This window comes from Marmota flaviventris, chromosome 14 (assembly GCF_047511675.1).
Source record: "Marmota flaviventris isolate mMarFla1 chromosome 14, mMarFla1.hap1, whole genome shotgun sequence".
Taxonomy (NCBI): domain Eukaryota; kingdom Metazoa; phylum Chordata; class Mammalia; order Rodentia; family Sciuridae; genus Marmota; species Marmota flaviventris.
This window is the reverse complement of record NC_092511.1, coordinates 50583141-50611005: the sequence shown is the minus strand read 5'-3', so window position 1 is coordinate 50611005 and position 27865 is coordinate 50583141. Positions and strand designations below refer to the sequence as shown.

General features: G+C 37.4%; 2 protein-coding genes and 1 long non-coding RNA gene across 3 annotated transcripts in view; 2 read left to right on the top strand and 1 right to left on the bottom strand.

Annotated features, from left to right (window-relative positions):
• The window catches only part of Commd1 (copper metabolism domain containing 1), a 179864-nt gene extending 175294 nt beyond the window's left edge, over positions 1-4570 (bottom strand). The window contains exon 1 of the mRNA XM_027934561.2: positions 4394-4570. Within this exon, the coding sequence (XP_027790362.1) occupies positions 4394-4570 (177 nt within the window). The remainder of the gene's footprint in view (positions 1-4393) is intronic.
• On the top strand, positions 4540-4974 carry LOC117794717 (uncharacterized). Its single transcript, XR_004618575.2, has 2 exons — positions 4540-4628; positions 4803-4974. It is a non-coding gene; the product is annotated as an uncharacterized lncRNA (long non-coding RNA).
• Positions 4975-10322: 5348 nt separating this feature from the next.
• On the top strand, positions 10323-27031 carry Cct4 (chaperonin containing TCP1 subunit 4). Its single transcript, XM_027934389.2, has 14 exons — positions 10323-10580; positions 14182-14234; positions 15173-15262; positions 16707-16815; positions 17606-17748; positions 18748-18869; positions 19183-19315; positions 21164-21303; positions 23485-23581; positions 23664-23774; positions 23882-24012; positions 24485-24719; positions 26330-26443; positions 26818-27031. The coding sequence occupies exons 1-14, from the start codon at positions 10454-10456 to the stop codon at positions 26830-26832; spliced, it is 1620 nt and encodes a 539-aa protein (XP_027790190.1). The 5' UTR covers positions 10323-10453; the 3' UTR covers positions 26833-27031.
• The last annotated feature ends 834 nt before the right edge of the window (positions 27032-27865 follow it).

Here is a 27865-nt window from a genome sequence, read left to right as displayed (position 1 = left end):
TTATGTCACAGTAAATCCCATTATTATATATAATTACAAGGCACTAATAAAAACTTTTTTTAAAAAAAGGAACAAGTTAATAAAATTAGTCAAGAGGCCTGAAGAGGTACCTATTTCCAATTTTTAGGTATGTTTCAAGCAACCAACTTATAAACATAATTTACATATATGTAATTAAACATAATTTAAATATATTGTAAACAGATGTTTGAGGCAGGAGTCAGCAACCTTTTTTGTAAGTACTCAGATGGGAAATATTTTAGGCTTTGAATGCCACATGATATCTGTCACAACCACTAACTTTATTGTAGTGACTAAAGCTGCTCCAGACAAGATGTAAATGAATGAGCATGTGGCCATGTTACAATCAAAACTTAAAAGTAGGCACCAAGAAAGTATAGCTCAATGGTAGAAAGCTTGCCAAACATATCCATCCCCTGGGTTTGATCCTCAGCATCATAAAGCAAAACAAAACAGCCAAAGCTAGGGTTATAATAGGGGGAAATTGGAAAAGAGCGCCAAGCCACATTAGACCCATGGGCCATGGTTCGCTGCCCCGATTTAGAGTACTACTACATTTTCCAACTCTCCCCATCTAGTAGTAGTATAGGTTTTCCTTCTGTATTGCCCAGGCTGGCCTGTGTTTGATCCTCAGCACCACATAAAAAATAAATAAATAAAATAAAGGTATTGTGTCCATCTACAACTAAAAAAAAAGTAAATAAATTAAAAATATATATATAAAATCATCACCATAGAGGGCAGTAGTGAATAAAGAAAATAAGGGAACAAAAGGTGATGGATCCTCACACCAAAGATCTTTATTCAGAATTTTAGTAAACTAGAATTAGGCATACCCACAACTTGAAAAGCAAAAGCAAGCCATGTGCGTGGTACACACCTGTAATCCCAGGAGCTTAAGAGGCCGAGACAGGAGGATCATGAGTCAAAGCCAGCCTCAGCAATAGCAAGGCACTAAGCAACTCAGTGAGACGCTCTCTCTAAATAAAATACAAAATAGGGCTTGGGATGTGGCTCAGCAGTTGAGTGCCTGAGTTCAATCCCTGGTACCAAAAATAAATAAATAAAAAATAAAAGCAAGAGCAAATAAAAGAGTATAAAAACTTATATAAATTGAAATTACAAATGTGAAAAAAATCATATAAAAATAGCAGCAAATAGCAAGCAAGTACTGTGTTATATAGGATGTCATCTCCCTAAAACACCACTCCCAATTCATTTATTCATTGCTCTTGGAGCTACCCAAAAATGAAAACTAGAGTAAGTGAATCATCTGCTGCACACATCTACAAGAAGATGAAATGTTTGCCCTTTTGTGTTTAACTGGGCTGGAGGTTTAGCTCAATGAGGGGAAAAAAAAATGAAGGTTATTAACATTTGTGATACTGAGCCAAGAGAGGCAGTACATGCCTGTAATCCCAGCTACTCTGTAGGCTTAGCAAGTGACTAGCTCCAGACCAACCTGGGGAGTAGAATGTCCCTGAATTCAATCTGTAGTGGAGGGGATAGGGTGACACTGAATTTCTTGCTGGAGGTTACACATCCCTTCCTTCCTTTCCTCTTACCCCTATCATCTCTCTCCATTTTCAGTTTGTTCACAGACCGTGATTTTCCTGCAGATGACTGAAAGGTATGAATTCTGCTGTCACCTATATGTAAAAATGTATACTTTGCAGGGCTGCGGTTGTGGCTCAGTGGTAGAGTGCTTGCCTAGCATGCATGAGGACCAGGGTTCAATCCTCAGCACCACATAAAAATAAAGATATTATATCCACCTAAAAGTAAAAAATAAACAAAAAAAATGTATACTTTGCTTAAAAGCAAGAATAAATGTTAGCAAGATTTAAAGGGACAAGCATTGTTTCACTTTTTTTTTTTTTGCCTCCTCCACTAATACTCCTGAGTGGTTACCACATTAGGATGGAATTGAACTAGTCACCATTTCCTGAACATGCTCTACATTTTCCTGTCCCACCTCTATTTTGTTAACCTAGAATGCCCTGTATAGCTGGCCCCTATTTCAGTCTTAAAATACTCTTCATTGGGCTGGAGATGTGGCTCAAGTGGTAGCACGCTCGCCTGGCATGCGTGCGGCCCAGGTTCGATCCTCAGCACCACATACAAAGATGCTGTGTCCGTCGAAAACTAAAAAATAAATATTAAAAAAAATTTTTTTAAAAATACTCTTCATTGCCAGGTGTGATGGTGCAAACCTGTAATCCCAGAAACTGGTAGACTGAGGCAGGAGGATCAAAAGTTCTAGGACAGCTTGAGCAATTTAGTGAGACCCTGTGTTAAAATTCAAAAAATAAAAATAAAAGGATTTGGGATGAAGTTTAAAGATAGTGTTTGCATAGCATTGTGGGGCCCTGCATTCAATCTGAGCACCACCAAAAAAAAAAAAAAAACCAATTTCACTTTCTTCAAGAGCAACAAAAATGGCATCCCCATGAAGCCTGCCAGAAAGAATATCTCTTTAAGGCTGGGGATGTGGCTCAAGCGGTAGCGCGCTCGCCTGGCATGCGTGCGGCCCGGGTTCGATCCTCAGCACCACATACAAAGATGTTGTGTCTGCCGATAACTAAAAAAAATTAAAAATACTTTTTTTAAAAAAAAAAAAAAGAATATCTCTTTACTGTCCACAGTTGCTTAATCACACTTCTTTTTACAAAACTATAGTACTCCTGCATCATGCGTATTTGTGCATGTTCCCTCTTGAATGACATTCTATCTCTGCTCAAAGCTTTTTGTTTAAAAACATTTACTTTTCATGTTTCCATAAAAATTACACATTTAACCTTCAGTACTGCTTATGAGATAAATGAAGATTAAAAGCAGATGTCACCCTGAGCCTGAGGTTTCAGTATTAAGTTAAACAACCAAAGACTTTCTTCCTGGTTCCTCAGACCAATCAGCTGCACAAAGACCATGTTACCAGGCACAGGCAAATTTTCTGGTGCCTTCTCTCAGTACCAAGAGAGCCATGACAACATTGCAACCCAGAATTGCTCAGCAAACTTAAGTATCCTGGATATTAATCAGCAATGTATTTAAAAGAAAATAAAGGAGAAAAATTTCGAGCAATCTCTTCTCTGAATATCTCACAATTTTTATCTCATAACAAAACCAAGAATCAAAATATGGTCCACCTAAAGAGGTCCCCAATATATGAAGATCCTAAGACCAACAAAACATGACTGTATGCAGTCCTTTATCCTCATCCCCATAAGCACAATAAACACTCAAAACTCAGTATGATGTCAAATTTTCTACAAAGCCTTCTCTGATACTTAAGATTACAAATTAACAGAAATAGAAGGATTGTTAGTGGTTTATGCAATCCCACTACTCCACAGGTCAGGCAGGAGGATCATGAGTTCTAGACCCACCTGGCCAACATAACAAGACCTGGTCTTCAAAAAAAATGAAATGAAATGGGTGTTCACCATGTTTTTGCAAAAAACAAAGGAAGTAACATGTAAAATGCTTAGTGTAGTTCCTAACACATTCAAAATCCACAAAAAAAAAAAAAAAGCATTATTTTTAAGTCTATTTCTAAAGTACATTTTGGTACTAGATGTAGTCCTATGACTAATTTCTTGGTCTAAACCAAAGTTGTCCAATACCACAATAATTAACCACATGCAATTACTGTGCATTTCAAATGTTGTTAGTTAGAATTGATATGTGCTTTAAGTGCAAAATACAAACCGGATTTCAAAGACTTAGTGAAAAAATTACAATTCTTAATATTTTGTATCCTGATTACATATAAAGTGATAATACTTTGAAAACACTGGGCTAAATAAAGCATTAAAATTATTTCACCTACTATGTTTGTTTCACATATTTTTATGGGGCAGGCTGATCCATATTTTGACTTCCAATCGGTAAAAATGCTCTTAACCATACAGTTGACTGCTTAACAGGTGTTCATTCTGGCTAATCCACCCCTTAAATAAGCCAGCAAACAGTGGCTCATTTTAAGGCTCTCAAACTTCCACAACCAAGAAAGCTGGCGATCAACCCAGCGCTCTTAATTTTTAAAAGTCCAGAGCCCATAAACGCCAAGGAAACGCGAAATTGATTATCACCCAAAAAGAGGCATAAAAGAAGTCTTGAAGGTTTAAAAAAAAAAAATCAAAGCAGTACCCTGAGAGTGACAGTCAGCCTTGAGCAGAAAGAGGTCACCCTTAGGAAAGAGACGGGATGCAGAATGAGCTCCTCAGATCTGAAGCGGCGCAATGTGAATGGAGCCCACTACATAGAAATCTGAAGAGCAAAGTCTTTTCAGACTTGGGGCTTGGGGCGAGTCTGAGGGCTGAAAGGAAGGGGCTGGGCTCTGTGGCAGAGGCTTCAGGAAAAGCAATACCTTAAGAATCCCCCTCATCTTCGCCAAAAAGGGACGGAACTCCTCAGCCGACACATCCGGATACAGCTGGCTCCTCAGCAGCTCCTCCGTGATGCCCCGGTGCCCGTGGAAAGCGTCCTGGGCCAGGCCGCTCAGCAGCCCACTCAGAGACTTGCATCCCTCAAGCTCGCCCGCCATGGTCTGCAAAAGCCCCGCCCCACAAACAGCTGAGAGGCGCTCTCTAACGGCGGCCGAGGTGAGTCTAAATTGCCCAGGCAAAGGCACGCTGGGAACCTTGAGGCCTTTCAACCAGTGGTCGGTGACCGCAGCTTCCAGCTTTGCTCAGTAAAACCCATCCCCACAGAAGGGCACCACCGGCGTACGCATTCAATTCCATGTAGGCTTCTTTACTCCCTCTGATTTCTTTCAGCACTCCAAAACCTATCCAAAGGATGATTGCTTGATGGAAATCCCTTGTTAACCAGTTTAACTTTTTGACTTGCCAGCCGATTAACTGAATGGAATCTACCACTCAGCTCTAATTGCGGCCTAAACCTTACCTATGGAACATTGTTCAATAAAACTATCTCCTGATGACATAATTGGTTTGCTTTCGTTGTTGATTACCTTTAAAAAAAAATTTTTTTTTTGTAGTTGTGTATGGAGAGAATGCTTTTGTTTATTTATATGCGGTGTTAAGGATCGAACCCAGTGCCTCACAAATCTAGGCAGGTGCTCTGCCACCGAGCTACAGCACCAGCCCTTGACTGCTTTTTTATAGACATGCATCTTATATGGCCAGCTAGACAGTGGCTCTGATCCAGTGTTGCCTTCCATAACAAATATTTTGCCAATGCTTTCTTTGCTATCCTGCAATGTATTGACAATTTAACTTCCTATTCATAAAATTACAAAAATTCCATTTATTACTCAGGCGTAAAAAAGATAAAGTACTGATACATGCTAACATAAATGAACCTTAAAAACACTAAACGAAGGAATCCAAGCAAGGTGCATGGCACAACTGTAATCCCAGTGACTCAAGCAAGAGGATCGTGACTTCAAAGCTAGCTCCAGCAATTTAGCAGGAGGCCTTAAGAAACTCAACAAGACCCTGTCTCAAAATTTAAAAAATAGAAAAGGCTGGGGATATGGCCCAGTGTTTAAGCACCCCTGGTTCAATCCTTCCTATGAAAAAAAAAAAAAAATCCAGTATCTGGCTAAATGAAAAAAGCCCAAATACTGGATAATCCCTTTGTAGTAAATGTCCAAAATTGGCAAATCCATAGAGACAGTAATAGTTATCAAAGACTGGAGGAGAGAGGAATGAGAAATATTGGGAAATATGTGAATTGACTCTCTAAAAATTAATGTAATGGAGCTGGAGTTGTAGCTCAGAGGCAGAGCACTTGCCTAGCTAGCACATGTGAGGCATTAGGTTCGATTCTCAGCACCACATAAAAAATAAATAAATAGGATAAAGTCATGCTGTCCATCTACAACTACAAAAAAAAGTTTTTTAAATTAATATAATGACCTGGTTATAATTTAGAATTTTAAAAAGGAAATAATTCATATTATATTAATTACAATGTGTGTCTAGACACAACTACACTAGGTGACTAGAAGACATATAATATGTGCCTGAAATTTTTTTCAAAGAAATATGAAACAGTGACTTACAAAAGATGTAAATGTGTCTTAATTGAAAATTTTTTTCTATGTGAAAAATCAAAGAATCCTCTCACAGATAATCGATACTGCATTAATGATTTGATAAGAGTGTACTAGCAGCCAGGCGTGGTGGCGCACATCTGTAATCCCAGTGCTCAGCATCTAAGGCAGAAGGATCCTGAGTCCAAAGCCAGCCTCAGCAACTTTTGAAGGATTTAAGCAACTCAGCGAGACTTTGTCTCCAGATAAAATATTTCTTTAAAAGGGCTGGAGATGGGCTGGTTTGTGGATCAGCGGTGGAGATCTCACCTAGTGTGTATGGGGCCCTGGGTTCGATCCTCAGCACCACATATAAATAAATAAAATAAAGGCATTGTCTCCAACTCCACCTAAAAAATGAATATTTAAAAAAGCGGCAGGAGAGGGGTGGGCTGGAGACACTAGCTCAGTGTTTAAGCCCCTGGGTTCAATGGAGACACTAGCTCAGTATTCAAGCCCCAGTACAAAAAAAAAAAAAAAGTGTACTAGCAATGACTATAGTTTTTTGTTTTTGTTTTGTTTTTTTTGTTTTTTTTAATTACATCTGAAAGATCAACCTAAATACTGTTGGGGCTGGGCTTGCTTTGTAGCTCAGTGGTAGAGTGCTTACCTCTCATGCATGAGGCCCTGGGTTCGATCCTCAGCACCACAAAAAAGTAAATAAAGATATTGTGACCATCTACAACTAGAAAAAATAACTTAAAAAAAATACTGTTGAGGAGGAGTGTTTTTATCCCAAACTCCAATATTCCCATTTGTGTCCTGTCCTGTTCTACTTTGTAGAAATCTTAACAACACAGATGCCTACTTTGTAGAAATCTTAACAACACAAAGGCCTACATCTTCATGTAGAACTACTTGTGATTTCTGCTGATGCAAACTGATAAAGTTGTGCAGTGCTGGTGACTCTAAAGAGACAGCAGTTGCTATTGTTAACAATGATATTCTGAAACAGAGATTGGTAAAGTTTACCAAAAACTAAAGCTTCTCTCACTTAATGTAGTAATTACAAACCTGGAAAACTGGAATGTCCGTATATATTAAAACCAATCTAAAAGTACATTGTTTCTATGTAAAAAGGAGTTCAGTTTAGGCTCAAATCATAACAAACAGGTTTTTTACATGGATGTCCTCCTGCATGGCAGGATGTCTCCTCATATCCCTGGCCTCTAGACACAACTATACTAGGTGACTAGAAGATATATAATATAGCCACATGCCTGTGCTACCCCTACTCTTCTATTAATATAACAATTGAAATGCCCTTTCAAAGCATTGGTAGTCTATTAATAACCACTAATAGAGGGCTGGGGTTGTGGCTCAGTGGTAGAATGGTTGCCTGGCACATATGAGACACTCAGTTTGATTTTTAGCACCACATAAAAAATAAAGATATCTTGTCCATCTACACATTAAAATATTTTTAAAAAAAGAATCACTAGACTGCTTTAATTAAAGTTTATCTGGGTTTTCAAGATAGTAATTTGAAGGCAAGACAGTCTCTTTTTTTCCTTTTATTTTTTAGTTGTAGTTGGACACAATACCTTTATTTTATTTATTTTTATGTGGTGCTGAAGATCAAACCTAGGGCCTTGCATGTGCTAGGCATACACTCTACCACTGAGCCACAACTTCAGCCCAAAGGCAAGATAGTCTTTATATTAAAAAATATCTGATATATTTCTTCCCCTAGAATTAATTTCATTTTTTGCAGTACTGGTGATTGAACTCAGGGGCATTTTACCACTGAGCTACATCCCTAGGGGAAAAAAATTTAAATTTTGAGACAGGGTCTCACTAAGTTGCCGAGGCTATCCTTGAACTCCCAATCCTCCTGCCTCAGTCCGCAGAGTTTCTGGGATTACAGGTGTGCACCACACCTAGCTTTATAGTTAGTATGTATCTCTCAGTAACAGAATGGTTTTTATTTTCTTCTTTTTGCTTACCTGATTTTTCTAAATGTCTACAATGTACATGAAATACTGTTGTAATGAGAATATTTTTAAAAATCTGTCCCCCCAAAAAATTTTTTTGTACCAGTTCCTGGCTCATTCCAATTACCAGAGAGGTCTAGGACATGATAGATTACCCATTCAAGAGAGAACCCTCATTTTGGATGGTTGGTCAAGTGTTGTTTTGTAAAACCTATTTTACAAAACATTAAAGAAATTCTATAAAGCTATTGTTTATTGACAATATTCCTACATTCTCCTATATCTGCATGGATCTGTTAGGAGAGTTTGTCGTTATTGTTTTTTGCAATGCTGGGGATTGAACCTATGGCCTATGGCATGAACCTATTGAACCTATGGCATGCTGGGTGAGCACTCTTCAACTGAGTTACATCCCCAATCATAAGAGTATTTTTTAAAAATGTCTATCCTACAATAGCAACAATGTTTTGTTTATATAAAGTATCCTATAAAAGCTTTTAATTTTGTTGAAATGCTGTTCTAATGGAGAATCCTGTACATAAACACATTAACACAAGCAAAATTTAAGCATTTGTTTATTGTTTAATCCCAGGAATAACAATAAAACCAATGGAAAAAGAGAAAAAAATGCTTATAACTTGAAAGATTTCCGATAATCAAAGCAACTGTCATACCCATGGAGACTGTCCCAAGAAACCAATAACATCAGCTTTCAAATTTTCTATCTTCTGAGGCTGACAGGTCTACTTCTTACATTAATGGGACTAGAGTTTAATAAGCCTCTATAGATTATGTAATTCAACCTTCCTATTTTATAGAAGAGGAAAATAAGACTCAGAATGAGTTGCTCAATATCTCAATAGTAATAAACATCAGAGCTGGAACTCAAACCCAAACTTTCAGACCCTCAAATTAATGCTATCTCCATTATCACACACTTATTTCTATCATATTATGTAAGTTGTTTAAACAAATAATCATAGAATGTTTATGTGCTACATGGAAGTAAATTGTTTCTTTGACGATAAGTTGATCCCAAAGGCTTACAGATCACAGGGACCTAGGAAGTTCATCTCCTACAGCTAACAGCCTGGATGGGTGTACAAACACCTCAAGATCACAGGATCACGTCCTTGGAACAATCATACTTGGACCTATAGTAGGCATCTGTCACTTTATGGGGGCTTAATAACTTGGGAACAAATACTGAATGAACCTCCTACAAAAATCTCCCAATTCAAATACAATGGTAATGAGAACTCAGCAGGTTAGATATGACAGTCTTTGCTCTGTATTGGAATACTGCTTCCATCAACTTACTCGTCTATCTTGAACTTCATTACTCCACCAAGTAAAGATAATGACACCTATTTCACAGGATTATTGTCGAGGATTAAATGAGATAAAATATGTAAAACGTTAGCATTTTGCCTAGCAGGTAAGTAAGCTCCCTAAGAGTCAGTGGCTATGTTATGTAGGAGAAACCAACAGAAGACGAGTGGGTTGTACTGACAGGCAGTCTTCATTTGACAGGTGGTCACAAATTTTAAAAAGTTCTCTGGCATTTAACCAGAATATACTTAAGCTTCTAACTATCACCCAATAACAACGAGTACGAAATAACTAACCTTAACACTTTTTGGGGGAAGGGGGGGTACCAGGGCTTGAACTCAGGGGCACTCTACCACTGAGCCACATCCCAAGCCCTATTTTGTATTTTATTTAGAGACAGGGTCTCACTGAGTTGCTTAGTGCCTAGCCAAGTTACTGAGGCTGGCTTTGAACTCGCGATCCGCCGGCCTCCGCCTCCCGAGCTGCTGGGATTACAGGCGTGCACCACCGCGCCCGCTTAACCTTAACACTTAAAACAAAGGAAAGCATTCACCCATCGCAAATCGTCTCCTTCAACCCGCTTTCAAACTGAATAAAATGGATAATAATGGATAATAAAATAGGAGTCAGGCGTAGGGCTGAACAAAGGGAAACTGAACTAGCAATTCCGAAGCAAGACTGAAGCGCGCAAGACCGCTACTATAGGTCCAGCCGCTTAGGGGAGGGGACCTCAGAATCGAGGAGGGTGGAGTAGGAGATGTGGTGTCCACAACACTCGCCTATAAAAATGGCGCGCTGTCATTGTGGCATCGCGGGGAATGCGCCCCACCGCTCCTGCAGCCCCCAGCGCCCTGGGATTCCACTCTCCTAGTGCCGGATCCCGGCGCGCAACCACCTCAACCGGCGCGCGGCGGCCAGCCTCTTACGTCAGGCCGGCGACGCGCCACTAGACAGGCCCCTTCTCCACCTCCGCCCCCTCCCGGCGCCGGCGCCGTTTTCTGGAAGGTTCGTGAAGGCATTGGGCGCGTACCGTTAGTCCGGCCGACCTGAATCCGCGTCCATCCGTCCTTCCTGAACTCCGGCAGACTTAGCCAGGTTTGCCATGCCAGAGAATATAGCACCCCGAAGCGGGGCGCCCGCTGGGGCTTCTGGCGGCCGAGGAAAAGGCGCCTATCAGGACCGCGACAAGCCGGCCCAGATCCGCTTCAGCAACATTTCCGCGGCCAAAGGTATCACCCCCGCGTTCCAACCCCAAGCCTGATCCTCGCAGCAGTGTGGGGTCAAGTTCTGCTCTCTCACCCTGAACTTGGGTGGGTATGGCCCACTTCCTGTTATTTCAGGGTGGCCCTTTCCCTGTGGAAGCACTATGAAGGGATTCTTTCTCTGAGTGTGTGCGGTTTTTTTTAAGCCAGTAATTTCTGACCCTGCCTAAGGAGTGGTCGGAATCCATTCTGGATTTTAGTCGCCCGTTGTTTTCCACCTGGGTTTTGTGTTAATCACGCTGGAGCCGAAAGCAGTTCAGTTCAAACTGCTGAAGACTGCCTGCAGCGGCTCTTTGGGATCTGATGCTTAAAAGTTAATCCTTATTTGCTTATTGAGCCCACTGACCGTTGCTTGCACAGTAATTTTTGAGAGTTCTTATTCTTACAACAACGTGTTTAAATAAGTTTTCTTCGGCACAATTATTGGGTCTGATTGGGTAATTTTCGCGGTTAAACTGGGGCGGGACACATTGTATTGTATGGTGTAGGGAACTGACCCATCTTTTGGAGAGTGATTATGGAAAGCTACGTCTGTGTCATCTCTCTAGTCGAGAAACACTTTCTTAGCTCTAAAGAATAGTATGGCAAGTAGTGGAGATCAAAAGACCCTAGTTTCATTCTCTATTTTTGTGACTATGTGATTTTTAATCTCCGAACCGAGATTTCCTTACCCATAAAATTGAAGAGGAACATGTTTGCTTTTTTAGAGTTATGAGGATTAATAGAAATCAAGTTGAAACAGTAAAGTGTGGAAGGAAACGTGAGAACAAAGGCTTAGAGATCCTGTCTGGTTGTGCATTGAGTATAGTGAGTTATTTGGTTTGGAGAATAAGATGCACAAAGAAGCAATGAGATTGGAAAGGTAGGCTGGCGCCAGATCTTGAAAGATCTAGTGTCCTGGAAAGTGTTTTTTCTTTGGCAGCTACAGATCATTCTTTAGTGGAATGAGGTAATGACTAATTTGTAGAGTTACTGTTAGGATTAAATGAGAATGTGTATATGATACAATATATGTGTGTGCACATAAATAATATAGATTACACATGTAGGTATGTGGTGTGTATATATCATTCACATATGTGAATGATATATGTCACACCTTGAAACTATTTGCTGTCATTAGCCCAAGTGATTGGGAATGTGATGTTGCTAAAATATAGATGCTGAATGGTCAAAGAAAAAAATATTCCTGTTTGGGGCTAATGAGTTGAAGAGGTCAGATTGAGCAGATGCTTAGATTCATTTGGAAGTTCAAGAAATAATACTCCTGGAAATTGAAATTGTTGAGGGGCTGGGGATGTGGCTCAAGCGGTAGGGCGCTCGCCTGGCGTGCGTGCGGCCAGGGTTCGATCCTCAGCACCACATACAAACAAAGATGTTGTGTCCGCCGAAAACTAAAAAATAAAAATTAAAAAAAAAAAGAAATTGAGATTGTTGATTTCATGTATTGTCTATGGAGCCATAATTTAAGTTTACATAGATAAGGGTCAAGATGTTGAAAGAAACTGGGGCCATTGGGATGGTCAAACGATTATATGTTATCGTTAATTTTCAATAAACAAGATACAAAATGTGAAAAATACTCTTAACATTTCAAACATAAGGCACCTAGTATCTAAGAACATAATCTGTGGATCTTAAGTCAGGAGATCTCATAGAGCAAAGGGACATAATAAGTTTATCTGAGTCAGACAAAATCCTTTTGACAAAATGCAACTGAGAAAAACTTCTACCGGGTTTATTTTTACTTTAATTCTGGGGGCCACCACAAAAAAACATGAGGATACCATTTATTGAGGAAAACAGCACATACATAAAAGTACTAATAGTTGTAGTACTATTCAACATGAGTCATTTAAGAGTCTTGTGCTTGCTTATGCCACATCATTTTTATTAAATTTCCAATACTTTCAGAGATATAAGAAGTCTAGAGTACTATGTTTATATGAAAACAGATAATTTTCCAGAGTATTCACATTGATAGATAACAAAGCATTCTAAGTCCCTTTTGTAAAATTGTGGTATACAGGTCTAGTATATCACCTGAAATTGTAGTATTCACCAAAGTTTTACAAAATTAGTAAAATACAGTTTTAAAATTATACAATGTATGTTCTGCTAAATTTTTAAAGATTATTATTGCTAGGTCATAATCCCAGCAACTCAGGAGAATGAAGCAGGAGGGAATCACAAGTTCAAGGCTAGCCTCTGCAACTTAATGAAATCCTTTCTCAACATAAAAAATCTAAAGGGCTTAGGATGTAATTCAAGGATAAAGTATCCCTGGGTCCAGTCCCCAATACCACCAATAAAATAAGGTGATGTGTTACTGTTCATACTGTATGGGTAATCCATTTGCTAATTGTGGAGAATAAAAGGAATAGAGACAATCTGTGTGTGTGAGGTGCAGTGGTATGCAGAAAGAAGGGGAAGAACCACTCATTTGTCCTGGACTTGTCAAAGAAAAGGGGAGAGAATACTATTTCTCAATTTTAGTTTCTCTTAGAAAAATTCTAAGTGAATTAATAGAAACTTTCTCATTGATAATTAGTAGGAGCATGACTTTGGAATAATAAGACATATCTAGAGATGTTTCATAACATGCTTTTGTTTTCATTTTGTTGGTGTGTAGTGTTCTACAGCATTTTCAGGAGTTATACCATTGAGGTTTGCTTTGTTGACAGTGTTAATGTTAATTTCTTTTGTTAGCCATGAATATATACCATGTTCATATTGCTGAACAAAACTCAAGTTTGGGGTTTTTGTTTGTTTCTGGTTTTTGGTACCTGAGATTGAACCCAGGTGCTTAACCTTTCGGGCACATCCTCAGCCCTTTTTTATTTTATTTAGAGACAGGGTCCCACTGAGTTGCTTAGCGCCTCACCGTTGATAAGAATGGCTTTGAACTCCTGCCATCCTCCTGCCTCAGTTTCCTGAGCCACTGGGATTACAGTTGTACACCACCGCGCCCTGCTAAAACTAAAGTTTTTGATCTCAGAGATTATATTCTTGGGAGGGGAGAAAAAGTAAACAAATGAATTAGATAGTAAGAAAGTCTAGTCTTTTGTTGGCTTGTCCTTTTTAAAGGAACAGGAAATAATACAGTCCCCAATCAGCTTATAACTAGATTGTACCATTTTGATGCTTAAAGGAATCCCTAGAATGTATTCTGCCAGAAGCAGAACATAAATACTATACATAATGACTATAACACAAATGTGAAGCATCATAAACTTAGTAATAAAAAAAGTAATAATTGTTTTCCTATGTTACTATTAGACGTGAATTTTCTTCATACATTTATATATGTAGTTGTAGATGGACACAATACCTTTTTTTAATTTGTTCTTTTTCTTTTTTTTAATGTGGTTCTGGGATCGAACCCAGTGCCTCATAAGTGCTGGACAAGCCCTCAATCACTGAGCCACAACCCCAGCCCAGTCATGAATTTTCTCCAATGTACATAGTAAATTGTTGTATACCATAACCTAATAAGGACAAAAATGATAATTTGAAAGGAGGAACACTGCTTTTTGAAGGGTTAATTTTTTTTCTTCTTCCTTTATAGCGGTTGCTGATGCTATTAGAACAAGCCTTGGACCAAAAGGAATGGATAAAATGGTAAAAAGCTAAATCATTCGATACTTTTAATTAAGTACCATTATTTTTACTACTTAATACAAAGGATTAAGATGTGCTGTTTAAAAAGTACCTTGTGAGTTCAGAGGAAGGAGAGATTACTTTGAAGTGAACACAACTTAATTCATATTTTGTTGAATGCTTTTTAAACGAGAGTCCATACACAAAGTAATTCTTTGTTTTGTAGTTAAATGAAAAGTATGTCCAGGAGTCAGGACTTGAGTTCAGTGTTCCTGTAGATGATGCCCTGGTAAGGGTCCGTGGGATTTCAACTTGTATGTTGTTGAGTTACAGTATAAAATAAATACATTTCAGTAACTTGAATGGTACACACTTAGGTTCAGTGCTAGTTAATAACCCCCCCAAAAAAGAAAACAATATATTATATTCTCTGGATGAAATAAAGATTATTATTTCCTCTGGATTCTAAATTCATATGTCTCCTACCAATCCTTTTGCCCTTTTTAAAGATACTATGAAATAAGCTACTTGTGTTAACCACATTACATGGTGCTATCTTTCTGGAGTTCTGGTAGAAAGGGTGTTTCTCTAATCATTAGTATGAAACCAGAAATGATAGTGATTTTTTTAAAATTTTTAGTTGTAGATGGACACAGTGCCTCGCACATGCTAGTCAAGTGCTGTACCAGTGAGCTACAACTCCAGCTCCTATAGCAATTCTTTATAGTGTCTTTTTTGTCCTCTTGTGTATGTATATTTCTTTACTTTTAAAGTACTCTGAACAAAGCCAATTATTCTTTTGTAAAGTTAGGCTGTTCTTAGATTTTTTTTATCAATGTAAGGAAAGAATTTGAAATTAAACTCTGTATAGACATAAATGAATTTCTCTGAAGTATTAAATTTAATAGAACTTTTATGGTGTCACATTGAAATATAGCTTTTTAAAAAAAAACTTCCAGATTCAAGATGGAAAAGGTGATGTGACCATTACAAATGATGGGGCCACCATTTTGAAACAGATGCAAGTGTTGCATCCAGCAGCCAGAATGGTGAGTATAATTATAGGTGCAATTTGTGTATTTTAGTATATTGTTTGATATTTGATAAAGTTTAATTTGCTTATTTGGTAAAGAGTTAAATTTGTTTATTTGGTCACATTATAGCATTTAAACAGGTAAATTTTTTTCTTTATGTTAACTAGGTACGATTTTAAGAATATTATGTATCTCTTCAGGGTGATGCTGGTAAAACATGAGTTACCTTGTCCTTGTCCATAAGAATGTGCTGTACAGTTGAGGAGGAGAAGATAAAAACATAAATTATACTTTTTTTTAGTGTAGATTATTAGTATAATGAGCATTAGCTGAAAGATAACAAAACAATTTGTTTTTGTAGTGCTAGGGATTAAACCCAGGACTCCACAAAATTCCAGCCAAACAGACAACAGAATAATTTTAATCGTGTATAAAATAAATTCTGTCAAAATTTACACAGACATTTATTTAAAATACTGATTTAACAAAGGGTCAAAATTGTGATTCACATGTCAAGTGAGAAGTCATATTGGTGGGGGGGTAAAAAAAAGGCCATATCTATTAAAATGTTGTGGTAGGCATAGTTTGTCTGCCTGTAGTCCAGGCACTCATGCTGAACCCGAAAAATTCCTTGAGTCTAGTTGTGGCAACATAGTGAGATACTCATCTCAAAACAAAAGACCCTTTAATTTTATAAAGATGACTTTTAAAAATAATCAGATTGTGCTCATATGAGGTAGGTTCTGGTAAGCTTGGTAAAGGACTTTAAACTGATATTTCATCCTTATCTGGAATGCCTCATTTCATAACTTACAAGACTGTGGGGTACCTATGATACAATTTTCATACTTTTTGGTGCTGGAATACTTTACTGTTGATGTGCATCCCCTCAGCTTCTCAAGTTGCTATGATTATGTATGCCACTGTGTCTGGCAACATCAATGCTTTGGGTTTTTTTGTTTGTTTTCACTTTGTTTTTTGAGACAAGGTCTCACTAAGTTGCAGAGGCTGGATTTGAACTTGTGATCCTCCTGCCACAGACCCCCCAAAATGCTAGAATTACAGGCATGTACCACTGTGCCCAGCCATTGATGCTTTTTGACAACGTGTGTGTGCGAGAGAGAGAGATGCTGGGGATTGAACCTAGGGCCTTGTGCATGCAAGGCAAGCGCTCTACCAACTGAGCGATATCTCCAGCCTGATGACAACTTTTCAGAGAATTTTTTGAGAACTTCTCTTTACACCACAGTCTGAATCAGAAATCATAATATGGCCTTGTGTAAAATTTTATGAGAATAATGTCTTGTACTGCAACTGTACAGCTTTCATTTTAAAATGAAATCCAAGTCAGGCAAGAATTATGTTGAATCTTTAATTTCAGTTTGTGATTGATGTGAGAATTTGATGTTATTGGGTTCTCATTTTTTACTGAGTCATTTGCCATGTTCTTTTCACTTAGCTTGTAGAGCTGTCTAAAGCTCAAGATATAGAAGCAGGAGATGGCACCACATCAGTGGTCATCATTGCTGGCTCTCTCTTAGATTCCTGTACCAAGCTTCTTCAGAAAGGTAGGTAGGAGGTAATTTGTTACTGAATAAAAAAGCAGAAAAGTTTTTAAAAATTTAGAGGAAGCCAAGTTATCTTAAGTAATATAATACTGATTTGAAATAGTTACTCTTTTTTCCATATAGTACTCAGTAGAGTTTTACTTTTCAGAAATGAAGAGGTGCTATTATTTTTATTAATCTTAGATTGTGAGATATGATTTGGGAGGGAAAATGAGGGTTCTTTGGTAAATAGTGCTTAATCATAGTAGTGATTTTCCTGTTACTCTTATTTATTATGTAGATGTGTGATGTTTTGAAAAATATAAAACTTGGTCTCAACCTTCAGTATCTACATGAATTTGTTTCAGATTAAGTAGAAGTAAATTATTAGCCAAGGTTAGCAGTTAAATTTATATAAACCTTGATGTTTCTAACAGAAGCATAAATTAGTTTGTATTAAGAATATTTGTGGAGGCTGGGGCTGTAGCTTAGTGGCAGAGCGAATGCTTGCCTACCATGCAGGAGGTACTGGGTTTGATCCTCAGCACCCACATAAAAATAAACGAATAAAATAAAGGCATTCTGTTGATCTTAAAAAAAAATTTTTTTTAAAAAAAGAATACTTGTGGACTGGGGATATATATAGCTCAGAGCTGTAGCACTTGCCTAACATGTGAGGTCCTGGGTTCATTCCCCAGCACCACAAGAAAGAAAAAGTATTGGTGAGTGATATTTTAATGAGTAGAAAATTTTTAAGTCATGACATAGATTATCTGTTACAATTAAATAACTAGACTTTCATAAATGTCAGGGATTCATCCAACCATCATTTCCGAGTCATTCCAGAAAGCTTTGGAAAAGGGTATTGAAGTTTTGACTGACATGTCTCGACCTGTGGAACTGAGTGACAGAGAAACTTTGTTGAATAGTGCAACCACTTCATTGAATTCAAAGGTGAGACAAGCACGAGGGAATGGTTAAGTCTTGAGAGACTAGGTAACTAAATTGTAAAACTGAATTGGATTAAATTATGAATTTAAATTATCGATAGGGCTAACAAAAGAGTAATATGTATCAAGTCCATTTTTGGTTTTTAGTTACAGCTTTAAAGCAGTGATGAACTTTTACATTTTGGGGAACATTTATAATATAAAAATTTCGGTATTAAATCCACATATTCATTTTCTTTAAATGTTAAGTGGAAAGCTAGATAGTATTAGTGACACTAAGTGATGTTGAATACTCCCCAGAACTAATATGGCATAATGGTTACAAGCACTAGTTATAGAATCTACACCGTTCATGTTCATTGCTGGCTTCACAACTAAGTTGTGTGACTTTGGGCATATGACTTGGCCTCTGTTTTAGTCCAGTTGTTAGTTCAGTGGCAGAGTGCTTGCCTGGCATACACAGGGCCCTGAGTTCAGTCTTTGGCCCTGGAAAAAAGAAGAGAGTGAGTGAATGAGGTTAATAATATGTGAAGTGAGGGCTGGGGATATAGCTCAGTTGGTAGAGTGCTTGCCTTGCATGCACAAGTCTCTGGATTAGATCCCCAGCACCAAAAACAAAACAAATAATATATAAAGTGCTATAGCCATTTCCTGTATATAATGAGTGACCAATAAATGTTAACCATTAGCCGTTTTGCCAGCCCCTCAGTATTACATGCATAACTTGATCACGTTTATTTTAGGTAGGAAACCTCCATATAAAATTAGTAGGATGCTCTTTTGGGTGTCCTATAAAACTTTTGGTAATCTGGACAGTCCCAAATACTATATTAATTTAAAAAAAGAAAAACAAATGGGTATTTTTAGTCTGTGCCCCTGGCTGAACAAGGCAATTTTATATACAGTGTCCAATCATGTGGTTTTCTTTCCCCATCCCACCCAAAAAAGGAGATAAGAATTCAGGCTAACTGGTTTTTGTTTGTTTGTTTTTCAATAATTTTAGGTTGTCTCTCAGTATTCAAGTCTGCTTTCTCCAATGAGTGTAAATGCAGTGATGAAAGTGATTGATCCAGCCACGGCTACTAGTGTAGACCTAAGAGATATTAAAATAGTTAAGAAGCTGGGGTAAGCATCTCTATAAGTCTCTTATAACTTTCATATTGTCAAAAATAAGTCTAGTTAAATGAAAAATACCTAGATGAAAGTCACAAAGCTTGCTTTCTTTCTGGTTTTGTTTTCTTGAGAACATATGTTCCTATAGGAATCTCAAACTGTTATTTATATTCCCTTATTATGGTAAGACAATAGAAGATCAGAGTATTCTGGGAATGGGATACTAATGTGAGGCTAATGATTGGATTGATGATTTTTAATCTATTCAAGACTGGTTAAACTTTCAGATTTCCACCATTTCTAATATTTTTTTTTTCCCTTTTAGTGGAACAATTGATGACTGTGAATTGGTGGAAGGACTAGTTCTCACCCAAAAAGTGGCAAATTCGGGCATAAACAGAGTCGAAAAAGCCAAAATTGGGCTTATTCAATTTTGCTTATCTGCTCCCAAAACTGATGTAAGTAGATTCCAAATGAAACTGGTTTCCTTTTTATAGTTTGACTTTTTACTAACTGAGGTGTTTATTCATTAAAATAAAGATAGAAAATGCTACTGGATGTAGTGATACATGTTGTAATCCCAGCTGCTCAAGATGCTAAAGCAGGAGAGTTGTATTTGAGACCAGCCTAGACAACTTAGTGAGCTCGGGTCTCAAAAATTAGAAAAGGCTGGGCACAGTGGTGTATGCCTATAATCCCAATGGCTCGGATTGAGAGTTCAAAGCCAGCCTCAACAATTGAACAAGGCTTTGTCTCTAAATATTTAAAAGGGCTGGGGATATGGCTCAGTGGTTAAGTTCCTCTGGGTTTAATAACCCCACCCCCACCCCACCCCGTACCAAAATAAATTTTTAGGAAGGGCTGAGGATATAGCTCACTGGTCTCAATCATTCCTCATCACCTTTAGAAAAGGGTGGGGGGAATGTTGATACTAGTGATTAAAAAAAAAAAAATCTTGGCCTGGGTAGCTCAGTGGTAAAGTATTGCATATCCTATGCAGGGCTCTGGTTTGATCCTTAACACCAACAAAATAAAGACCTATAAATCTCAAATGGATCCATAAACTGAGACAAAAATAGTGTTGTTATCACTGGTGACAAGTCTGTAGCCTTAATTGAATAATCATTGAAATTCTGTGATATACTTCACATTAGAACATAAATTATGATTGGAAATATGTATCAGATAAGTTACAAGTGTTTGTGGAATTTTCAGATTCTTTCTAGCTTTTTAAGAACAGGAACTTCATCTGTGCAGTTGCTACCAATGTTTTTTATATAAATGGAATCTTAAATCAGTTTGCTTATATACATTATGAAGAAATTGCTTTTTACTTAAGATAGTCCAATATCTATTAGTATGAGTGCCATTCTCTCAAAGAGGTGGTTAACATCTCAAGATTTGCTCTCATAATTCCTTATGCTACCATACCGGTTTCCTGTTTTGTATTTTGTCTCTTTAAAGTTTCACCCATACAAAAATTAATGTAGTTTAATGTGGTAACATAAAGGGATTTGTCCTTGCTACTTCTCGGCATATCATTACTTGTTCATTTATGGTAGTGCGCATTGAACCCAGGGGCACTTAAAACACTGAGCCATATCCCCAGCCCTTTATTACTGATTTTGAGACAACAGGGTCTCGCTGAGTTGCTTAGGGCTTCACTAAGTTGCTAAAGCTGGCTTTGAACTTGTGATCCTCCTGCCGAAGCCTCCCAAGTGGCTCAGATTATAGATGTGCACTGCTGTGCCCTGCACACTTTTTGAAAAGCCATAGAGTAAAAAAGATGCAACTGAAGCTGTTTATAGGTGAGTGTGTATGTGTGTAGAGAGAGAGAGAGAATATTTATGTGAAAAAGATTGCCATTCCTTACATGATTATCAAAAATGTTTTGGGTTTTTTTGTTGTTTTATTTTTTTGGTATTAGGGATTGAACTCAGGAGTACTTTGCCACTGAGTTATATATTCTGTTTTTTATTTTGAGACAGGATTTCACTAAGTTGCTTGGGGCCTTACTGTATTATTGAGGCTGCCTCAAACTTATAATTTTCCTACCAGACCTCTGGAGTTCATAGGATTACAAGTAGGCGCTGAGCTTTAAAATTTTCTTATAAGACAATAGTGGATATAGTTGAGTAAAAGACTGTGAAGTGTGTGTATATGTGTATTTTTCCAGACTTTTCTATGTATGTCTGTATTGTTTTGTGTGCTTTTTCATTGACTTTATATATAATTTTACTTAAAATTCTTCTGACTTGAAATCTCTTTAACTGTACATACTATTAATAAGTTCTTTTTTTAAACAGATGGATAATCAAATAGTAGTTTCCGACTATGCCCAGATGGACCGAGTACTTCGAGAAGAGAGAGCCTATATTTTAAATTTAGTGAAGCAAATTAAAAAAACAGGATGTAATGTCCTTCTGATACAGAAGTCTATCCTAAGGTGGGACTGTGTTTTGTTCATCTCTTAATTATAATTGGTTTTGGATAACTACTAGCTGATTCCCAGAGTATCTTGCAGGCCAGGCAAATGTTTTACCATTGAACCAGCCCTAACTAGCATTTCTTTACTTTTTCCCCCCTTATTTTTTTTTTTTTTTTAACTAGTGCATTATAACTACACAAAATACTGTGATTTCCCCACTAGAGTTTTTTGTTTGTTTTTGGTTTTGTATTTTTAAGAAATGGTGAGCTGAGTAAGTCACAAGAAACCTAGAGTGAATCTGAATCTACCTTTTAGAGCATTATTATATTTTTATTAATAATAAAAAGTGGTGGGCTGGGTTGTAGCTCAATGGTTGAGTGCTTGCCTTGCATGCATGAGGCACTGGGTTCGATCCTTAGCACCACATAAAAATAAATAAGTGAAATAAAGGTATTGTGTCTAACTACAACTAAAAAAATAAATATTAAAAAAATATTAATAAGTGGTTTCTTGAGCTGGAGTTGTAGCTCAATGGTAGAGTGCTTGCCCAGCATGTGCGAGGCACTGAGTTTGATTCTTAGCATCACATATAAATAAAGGTCCATCGAGAACTGAAAAAAAAAAGGAAAGAAAGAAATTTACTCAATTCTGTAATTTTTTTAAAAAGGTGTTTTCTTTTCCCTTTAGTATAATATGGGGTATATAATCTTGCTAGACCATGCTTTTGTTTGGTATTGGAGATTGACCCCAGGGATACTTTACCAGTGAGCTACTACATACCCAGTGCTATCTATCTATTTTATCTATTTATATATTTATTCATTTTAACTCTTTTTTTTTTTTTTTTTTAATTTTGAGACAGGGTCCAAGTCAGTTACTTAGGATGTTACTAAGTTTCTCAGGCTGGCTTTAAACTTTCAATCCTCCGGTCTAAACCTGCCTCCCAAGTTGCTAAGATTACAGGTGTGTACCACCAAGGTCTTTAATAGCAAGTAAATGAAATGACTTGTTTTTTAAAAGCTAATTTGCATGCAGTTGGGCTCACCTGTAATCCCAGCTACTCAGAAGGTTGAGGCAAGAGGATTAAAAGTTCAAGGCCGGGGCTGGGGTTGTAGCTCAGTGGTAGAGCACTTGCCTATCAAGTATGAGGCACTGGGTTCAAACCTCAGCACCACATAAAAGTAAATAAATTAAAGGTATCATGTCCATCTACACCAAAAAAAGAAAGATTAAAAAAAAAAAGTCCAGGGCCAGCCTGAGCAATTTAACAATATTGTTTAAAAAATAAATAAAATATTATCAAAAATTTTTTTAATTTTATTTTCCTGGGAATGTTTAGATAGTAAATAGATCAAAGGAATTCTCCAAAGTGTGAACTGATCCCTTTTTTTCCTCCTTTGATATTTTCTTTCTGACAGGTAGGCACATTCCTGTTTTCCTCCATTGGTTTGTTATACCAGAAAGTACTATGGATATTTTTGTAGTGTCCTTGATGGGCAATTGGAAGACAGTTCCAAGTTATATAATAGCTAGTGACCTTGAATAAATTGCACCTAAAACTTAGTCTGCAAGTTCAACAGAGATAATTGAAACAGATAGTAATATCTACCTTTTCAGTATCATAGGGTTGTTAAAAGGATCCTTACAGATAATTTGTGGGAAAGTGTAAATTTCTAGAGTCTGAATCACATTTCTAAATTCATGAAGTATCATTAAAATTTGAATTACAAAAATGCACTTATTAACAAAAATGATCTAATTCTCTCGTGGTTTATGGTTTGGGGAGAAAGTCCATTTTAAAAAGTTTCACAGTTATAATAATTTTCAGTAGAATTGGAAATTGATTTTAGAATTTTGAACTTAATGTAAAAATTGGCCATTTGAACAACATAAAATAATTTTAAAGCTTAAAAGCTATTGAGCTGGGCTTGATGGTGTACACCTGTAATCCCAGCGGCTTCGGAGGCTGAGACAGCAGGATCTTGAGTTCAGAGCCCACAAAATTGAGACTCTGAGCAACTCAGTGAGAACCCTGTCTCTAAATAAAATACAAAATAGGGCTGGGGATGTGGCAGTAGTTGAGTGCCCCTGAGTTTCAATCCCAAGTAACCCTCCCCACAACCCCTCCAAAAAAAAAAGCTCTTGAATAGCAAAATGTATTTTAATTAGTATTAACTAAATACTAATTTTGTATTTTAGAGATGCTCTTAGTGATCTTGCGTTACATTTTCTGAATAAGATGAAGATTATGGTGATTAAGGATATTGAAAGAGAAGACATTGAATTCATTTGTAAGGTAAAATATTAACATCTGTTTATGTAGAGTGTTCATTGATCAAATAAATGTGATAATTTGAGGATTTGATTCTTTGATTCAGACAATTGGAACCAAACCAGTTGCTCATATTGACCAATTCACTGCTGACATGCTGGGTTCTGCTGAATTAGCTGAAGAGGTCAATTTAAATGGTTCTGGCAAACTGCTCAAGGTAACTAGTGTTTATTATGATAATTAGCTTTCGTTCACCTGGGTTGGTTTTAGGTTTTATTTTTCATCTTGGCCTCAGATACCTAATCTGAAAGTTGTTTACTAAAGATTACAGGCTGTGCAAGCCCTGGAAAAACTGTTACAATTGTTGTTCGTGGTTCTAATAAACTGGTGATTGAAGAAGCTGAGCGCTCCATTCATGATGCCCTGTGTGTTATTCGCTGCTTAGTGAAGAAGAGGTAATGTAAATGTTAACATTAACTAAGTAATATTTTGAACATTAAAACTTCTGTATTTGGGGCTGGGGTTGTGGCTCAGTGGTAGAGTGCTTGTCTAGTGTGTATGTGAGACACTGGGTTCAATCCTCAGCAACCACATAAAAATAGAGAAACAACATTTTGCTGGGCACAGTGGCACATACCTGTAATCCCAGTTATTCAGCTCAAAGATTGAGACACGGCAGGAGGATCACCCAGTTCAAGAAGGATAGCTTCAGCGACTTGGCAAAGCCCTAGTCAACTTGGACTGTGTCTCAGAAAAAAAGAGAGTTGGGGATATGAGTCTGTAGTAAAGTGCCCCTCAGTAATCCATGTTCCCCCCGCAAAAAAAAAAAAAAAAACTATTTTGGCTTTTTTTAAAGTATAAATCATAAATTATTAAAAATAGCTTTCTGTTGGATTAAAATAAGCTAAACATATTTTGTATTTTCAGGGCGCTTATTGCAGGAGGTGGTGCTCCAGAAATAGAGTTGGCCCTACGATTGACTGAATATTCACGAACACTGAGTGGCATGGAATCCTATTGTGTTCGTGCTTTCGCAGATGCTATGGAGGTCATTCCATCTACACTAGCTGAAAATGCTGGCCTGAATCCCATTTCTACAGTAACAGAACTAAGAAATCGGCATGCCCAAGGAGAAAAAACTACAGGCATTAATGTTCGAAAGGTAACAGCAAAAGTCCTTTTAATTATTGCAGAATATGTTAATATAAAAACATTGAAAATCTTATGATTGTAATGGAAGGCTTTGTAGTGAAAAGTAGTATTTTTTTTTTTTTTTTTAATTTAAAGATGAGATCTGCTGCGGGTTAATGGTGCCTTTGAGAATGAAAATGATGCCTTAATTGGGAAATATTATTTGTTTATTAACTCTGCCACTTATTGATGTTATTTTTAGCAAGATATTTAGTCTGTGCTTCAATTTCCTCAGTTGGTAAAATAGAGATAATAATGTCAGGTATATTGTGAAGACTAAATGTATTACTAATACTACATAAATACTAACCATTTCTCCTGTGCTTGAGCATCAGCTGGTTTAGTAATGTAAACACATGAAACAGCAATAATATTCCCCTTTTTAATTAATGCTTAAGTGAGGCAATATGTGATGGGGGGAAACTAGTAATCCAAGACGTTATTTTTTGAATAGTACAGAACTCCACAGGACAGTATGACCTGGTTACGAAAAACTTCTATGATTATACAACTTTGGTTAGGGGATGAGGAAATTTCAGAGAGGGACGTACTGGTATACAGGGGAGAGGCCAATGTTGGTGATATAGTAAATACTAAAGTTGGAAAGATAAAAAGCTAGAATGAGAATACCCTAGAGTATTGAGACAGGCATTTTTCTTCCAGTGGTTTAGAACCAGTAAAATTTTGTAAGCAGGAGGGTAAGCCAATGCAAAGTTTTGGGACTCTTTTGGGGTGTTCTTTTTTTTTTTTTTTAGGCTGAGATAAAAGGGATTAGAGTGGTGGGGTAGGATTGTAGTTCAGTGATAGAGCTCTTACCTGGCATGTGTGAGGCAGTGGGTTTGATCCTTAGCACCATATAAAAATAAATAAATAAAGATCTTGTATCCATCTACAACTAAAAAAATTTTTTAAGTATTAGGATGGTGTAGTAGAGACTTTAAGATAGGAAATAGGAGATGTAAAGGAATAGTAGACCAATTTGGCCTGATTCAGAATTAAGACTCACCACTGATTTAAGCATTGAAGGTTAGTTATAGGTGGATACAATATCTATTTTATTTTTATGTGGTGCTGAGGATCGAACCCAGTGCCTCACGCATGCTAGGTGAGCGCTCTACCTCTGAGCTACGACCAATATCTCAGAATTTTTTAACTACTATAGTAATCTACCTAACTTTGCTGGGATTTTTTTAAGGAAACCATATCTAGAAGTTGTTCTGGAGTTGGCTGGGTGCAGTGGCACAGGCCTGTAATCTCAGTGGCTTTGGGGTCTGAGGAAGGAGGATTTGTAAATTCCAGGCCAGCCTCAGCAACATCATGAGACCTTAAACAATTTTGTGAAACCCCATTTCAGAATGCAAAGGGCTAGGGATGTAGCACAGTGGTAAAGTGCCTCTGGGTTAAATCCCCGGGATTAAAAAAAGATGTAGGAAAGAGCTTAGAATATCTTACTTTAGCCTTACCTAGAACCAAGAGAAAAATAGATTTGAAAAGGTCTTAGCGTACTGGTGACAAGTTGGTGGTTGCTAATGTGTAGAATTACAAACACTTTAAATAAAATCAACTTCTGGTGATTTGCAGGGTGGTATTTCTAACATTTTGGAAGAAATGGTTGTACAGCCCCTGTTGGTTTCAGTCAGTGCTCTGACTCTAGCAACTGAAACTGTCCGGAGCATTCTGAAAATTGATGACGTGGTAAGTATATATATGTTGTAAATTGCTCTACAAGTTTAGTTTTAATGATAAATGTTTGCTAATTATGAAGGTTATGAGCTTATAGTGTTTTTCACCTGTACAAATGAGAGAGAACCTGGTGCAGTTGTACACTCATGATCCTAGTAAATCTGGAGGCTGAGGTGGGAGGATGGCCAGTTCAAGGGTAACAGCAAGTTCAAGGACAGCCCAGTATCAAAATAAAAAACAAAATGGACTGGAGATACATGTGGCGCAATGTTAAAGTGTCCCTGGATTCAATATCAAGTACCAAGGGCGGGGGGGTTGAATAATTGAAACATCTTTCAATTTTAAGATATCATAAGTTTTGAAACCTAAGTTTTTTTTCTTTTCAGGTAAACACTCGATAATCTGGATAACATTGGCTGGCTGGCACCATTTTGGCCACCAATTACTGGGATTAAAGTGGAAGATGATGGCCTTGGTGTTCCTTGTTTTCTGGAAGATTGTTCCTCTGACTTCCTGGGCTTTGTGTTCTAGTTTGCATTTGCCTGAAATTGTATTAACACTTTAATGAAAAAATTAAATATTTGGTTTCAAACAGGTTAATTCCCTCCCGATGTTGTATCAAGTCTGATACTTCTGAAAAACATCCTCCCCCCCCCAACCCGCCAAAAAAGTTTGCTTTTACACTGATTTTTTTTTTTAGCTGTAGGTGAACACAGTATCTTTATTTTATTTATTTTTATGTATAAAAAAACATGAAAATCTCCCTTTACAATCTCTTACCTTTCTCTAAGAATAACCACCGATCATTCTGGGATTCCTTCTATAAATAAAAATATATGCAGAAATGGGGGTGTACCTCAGTTACAGAGTGGTAGCCTAGTAGTATGCACAAGGCCTGTGTTCAATCCCCAGTACTACACACAAAAAAACACATGTAGGATCAAAAGGATTTTTTTAATCAGGTTGTCTTGTTCCAGTTTTAAACATTGATTGCCACTGTCTCATCCAAGCATCATTGTCTCATCATGAACAGTGTAAGATCCAACTAGTCTTTCCCCATGTTTTAGCCACTTTCTGCCCGTTCCCCACACATTTTAGCTAGTATACTTTTTGTTGGAGTACCTTGATCACAAATAGGGCTGGGGCAGTGCATGAGCATTGTTTACACAGATGGTAGTTCTGGCAGAAATACTGCGTGGAGGGATGACAAATCCAATCTAGTGTCTGTCCCTGTAAGGACAAAACACTGCTCTTTCTGTGAGGGAAGTAGTCCAGGATAATCAACATGCCACCTGGTAGCTGGAGTGTGGTGCCATTTTGGGAACTCAGTGTTGGTTCCTGCTGCTAGCAGGTTGGGTGCTCTTCAGTGATCACATCTAGGACATCTTCGGAGAGTATAAATCCACGCTGCTAAGCCCATCTATAACCTTTATC

What these genes read in the sequence shown, in the direction of transcription:
- Cct4 (XM_027934389.2), top strand. Translation starts at nt 10,454, where the DNA reads ATGCCAGAGAATATAGCACCCCGAAGCGGGGCGCCCGCTGGGGCTTCT. An exon ending in TACCAAGCTTCTTCAGAAAG is followed by an intron (nt 16,816 to 17,605) that starts GTAGGTAGGAGG and finishes CATAAATGTCAG; the next exon opens with GGATTCATCCAACCATCATT. An exon ending in CCACTTCATTGAATTCAAAG is followed by an intron (nt 17,749 to 18,747) that starts GTGAGACAAGCA and finishes CAATAATTTTAG; the next exon opens with GTTGTCTCTCAGTATTCAAG.